The sequence below is a fragment of the Mandrillus leucophaeus genome, unplaced genomic scaffold, assembly GCF_000951045.1.
Source record: "Mandrillus leucophaeus isolate KB7577 unplaced genomic scaffold, Mleu.le_1.0 Scaffold291, whole genome shotgun sequence".
Taxonomy (NCBI): domain Eukaryota; kingdom Metazoa; phylum Chordata; class Mammalia; order Primates; family Cercopithecidae; genus Mandrillus; species Mandrillus leucophaeus.
The window spans coordinates 1,216,426-1,218,855 of record NW_012103043.1 but is presented as its reverse complement, the minus strand read 5'-3'; the positions used below and the strand labels follow the sequence as shown (position 1 = coordinate 1,218,855).

Sequence of the window (2,430 nt, the reverse complement as noted above, 5' to 3'; positions counted from 1 at the left end):
CCAGGGTGATTTCATTTCCAACAAGTTCTCAAGTAAAGCTGGTGCTACAGGCCCAAGGACCACACCTGGAGAACCACCGTCCTAAACTTTTGCACGCAATCTGGTGATGCCAGAGAGTGAGAGGATGTGGGCCTTAGTGATATGGTCACCCCGACACTTGGCAGGAGCCTGTGTACATCCGTGCACCAGCTGCCACCATCAAAACACCATAGGGGTGAACAATTCCATAAGACTAGAGCTCCTGGGGTTGGCACTAGTTCAGAGGCAGCTAACAGACCTGGGTGCCAGGGTGGGATGGAGCCCAGGAGGGCACAACAGTCAAGGAGCCAGAGGAGGGAAACCCTCTGAGCCGCCACATCTTCATCTACAAAAACCTTCCACTTTCCAAGGACGTCAGTCCCGTGCCTTTACCCACCCATCCTGACCAGCCCTGCACCCACTGCATCCTCCTATACCAGCAGGCCTAGGACCGCCCTGCCTCAGTCTCCGTGCACCAGTCCTCCTCCCACACGGTGCCAGGACCACTCAGCCTCAGCAGCATTCTCATACTACTGCCAGGCCACAGGCCTACATAGGAGTCCTCACAAAATCCCACAGCTGAGCTTTTATTTGATTGATTGATTGAATGAGACAGGGTCTTGCTCTGTCACCCATGCTGGAGTACAGTGGCACAATCTCAGCTCATTGAAACCTCTGCTTTCTGGCCTCAAGCAATTCTCTAGCCTCAGCCTCCTGAGTAGCTGGGACCACAGGCACACGCCACCACGCCTGGCTAATTTTTGTATTTTTTTTGTAGAGACAGGGTTTTGCCATGTTGCCCAGACTGGTCTTGCACTCCTGGGCTCAAGTAATCCTCCTGCCTCAGCCTCCCTGCCTCCCAAAGTGTTGGGCTCACACCTGTAATCCCAACACCTGCCCTCCCAGCCTGGGAGGCAGCACAGGGTACACACAGCCTCCATGGGCCCACGAGGTCACACATCTGGCCTGAGTGGGCACCCTGGAGCATGCCAGGATGACTCGGGCCCACTTGGCACCTGGTACACAGGCAGAGTAATCTGTGGCCTCACCAGCCATCTCTGCACATCTTCCATGTAGACTCCCACCACCCCATGGGCAGGAACTGCTTCCTGTCCAACAGGACTTCAACGAGGCTGGTATCTTTGGAGGGGAGGACCTGGTTCTCACCCCTACTTCTGCCCTATGAATACACCTCATGCAACACAGGCATGGTGCAGGTGACAGGGATTCAGCATCAGCGGCTCCGCAAACTCAGCCCCGCCATCCCTGAAGCAAGTGTGCTCATGCACAAACAAACACAAACACAGGCACGCACACGCGCGCATACACACACATGCACACACTCACATGACTGGGTCGCTTCACAACGTGACCGAGTGTGGATCTGTACATCACACAAATCCACCCACATGCCCTCAGCAAAAAGGAGGATCCAAATAAAACCAACTGATCCTTTCGCATGATGGGGCTCCCGTGCACACGCATGGCACAGGAAGCAGCGCAGACAGTGCTGGGTGGGCAGCTCTGGCGATGCCCAGTGCTGGGGCTGGCCCCGACCACGAGCCCCATCGGTTCCACCTCTACACCCCGCCATCACACTCGGAGGCAGCACCACTCAGTTAGGGTCACTCGGCCACGCAGGGGCTAGGGAAGTAACAAAGCGCAGCCATCGCGGAGCACGCAGGAAGACTCACCACTGAGGATCTCGTTGTTGTTCCCCCAGAAGTCAGCTAACTTGGAGGGTCGGCTGTAGAATTCGTCCCTGTTGGCTGCCAAGATGAGCCTGCAAGAGGAAAGTACCACTGATGGCTTCAGATGGAAACGAGCGAGCCAAGTCTTTTTCTCTCTTCACACACCAAACTGGCCTGAGTGGCAATAAGGACCAGTCTCAGAGAGGGTAGGAAGCCAGCAGTCCCGCCGCACCTGCACAGGAGGAAGGAGCACAGTGGCTCCAGGTGAGCTCTCGGGAGCCTGCAGCCGGGACTGCACTCAGAGCCTTGCCCGTAAACAGGAGGATGCTGGGCAGGGACACACATCCACACCACTCAATGGCGGGAGACGGCTCTGCTAGGCCCTTAGGGGCTGGCACCAAGCATGCCTGGAGCCCAGGCTGGAGGGTGGGGGCCTGTCCCTCCTTCTGTCCATCTGTCCCCAGCCCTGGGAACACTCACAACAAATCCATGGGCTCCTGGAAGCGTGAGCTCAAGGATACAGATTGAACGGCACAGCATGTGGGCGTCTGAGGGCTGCTCCATTCTGTGTCTTTTGGAGTTAATTTCTGGGGTCGGTGGGGAGTGGATGGGAACTTCTCTGTCTTACTAGGTTTTTTTGCATTATGAATCAGACAAATATTTCTATTTTTATTTATTTTTATTTTTTGAGATGGAGTCTCGCTGTCTCACCCAGGTTGGA

General features: G+C 55.6%; 1 protein-coding gene across 10 annotated transcripts in view; it reads right to left on the bottom strand.

Annotated features, from left to right (window-relative positions):
- Positions 1-2,430, bottom strand: part of TANGO2 (transport and golgi organization 2 homolog (Drosophila)) — a 58,202-nt gene that overhangs the window by 25,364 nt on the left and 30,408 nt on the right. For all 10 annotated transcript variants that reach the window (XM_011986034.1, XM_011986036.1, XM_011986031.1 and 7 more), the window contains one exon: positions 1,713-1,801. In XM_011986034.1, the coding sequence (XP_011841424.1) occupies positions 1,713-1,801 (89 nt within the window). The remainder of the gene's footprint in view (positions 1-1,712; positions 1,802-2,430) is intronic.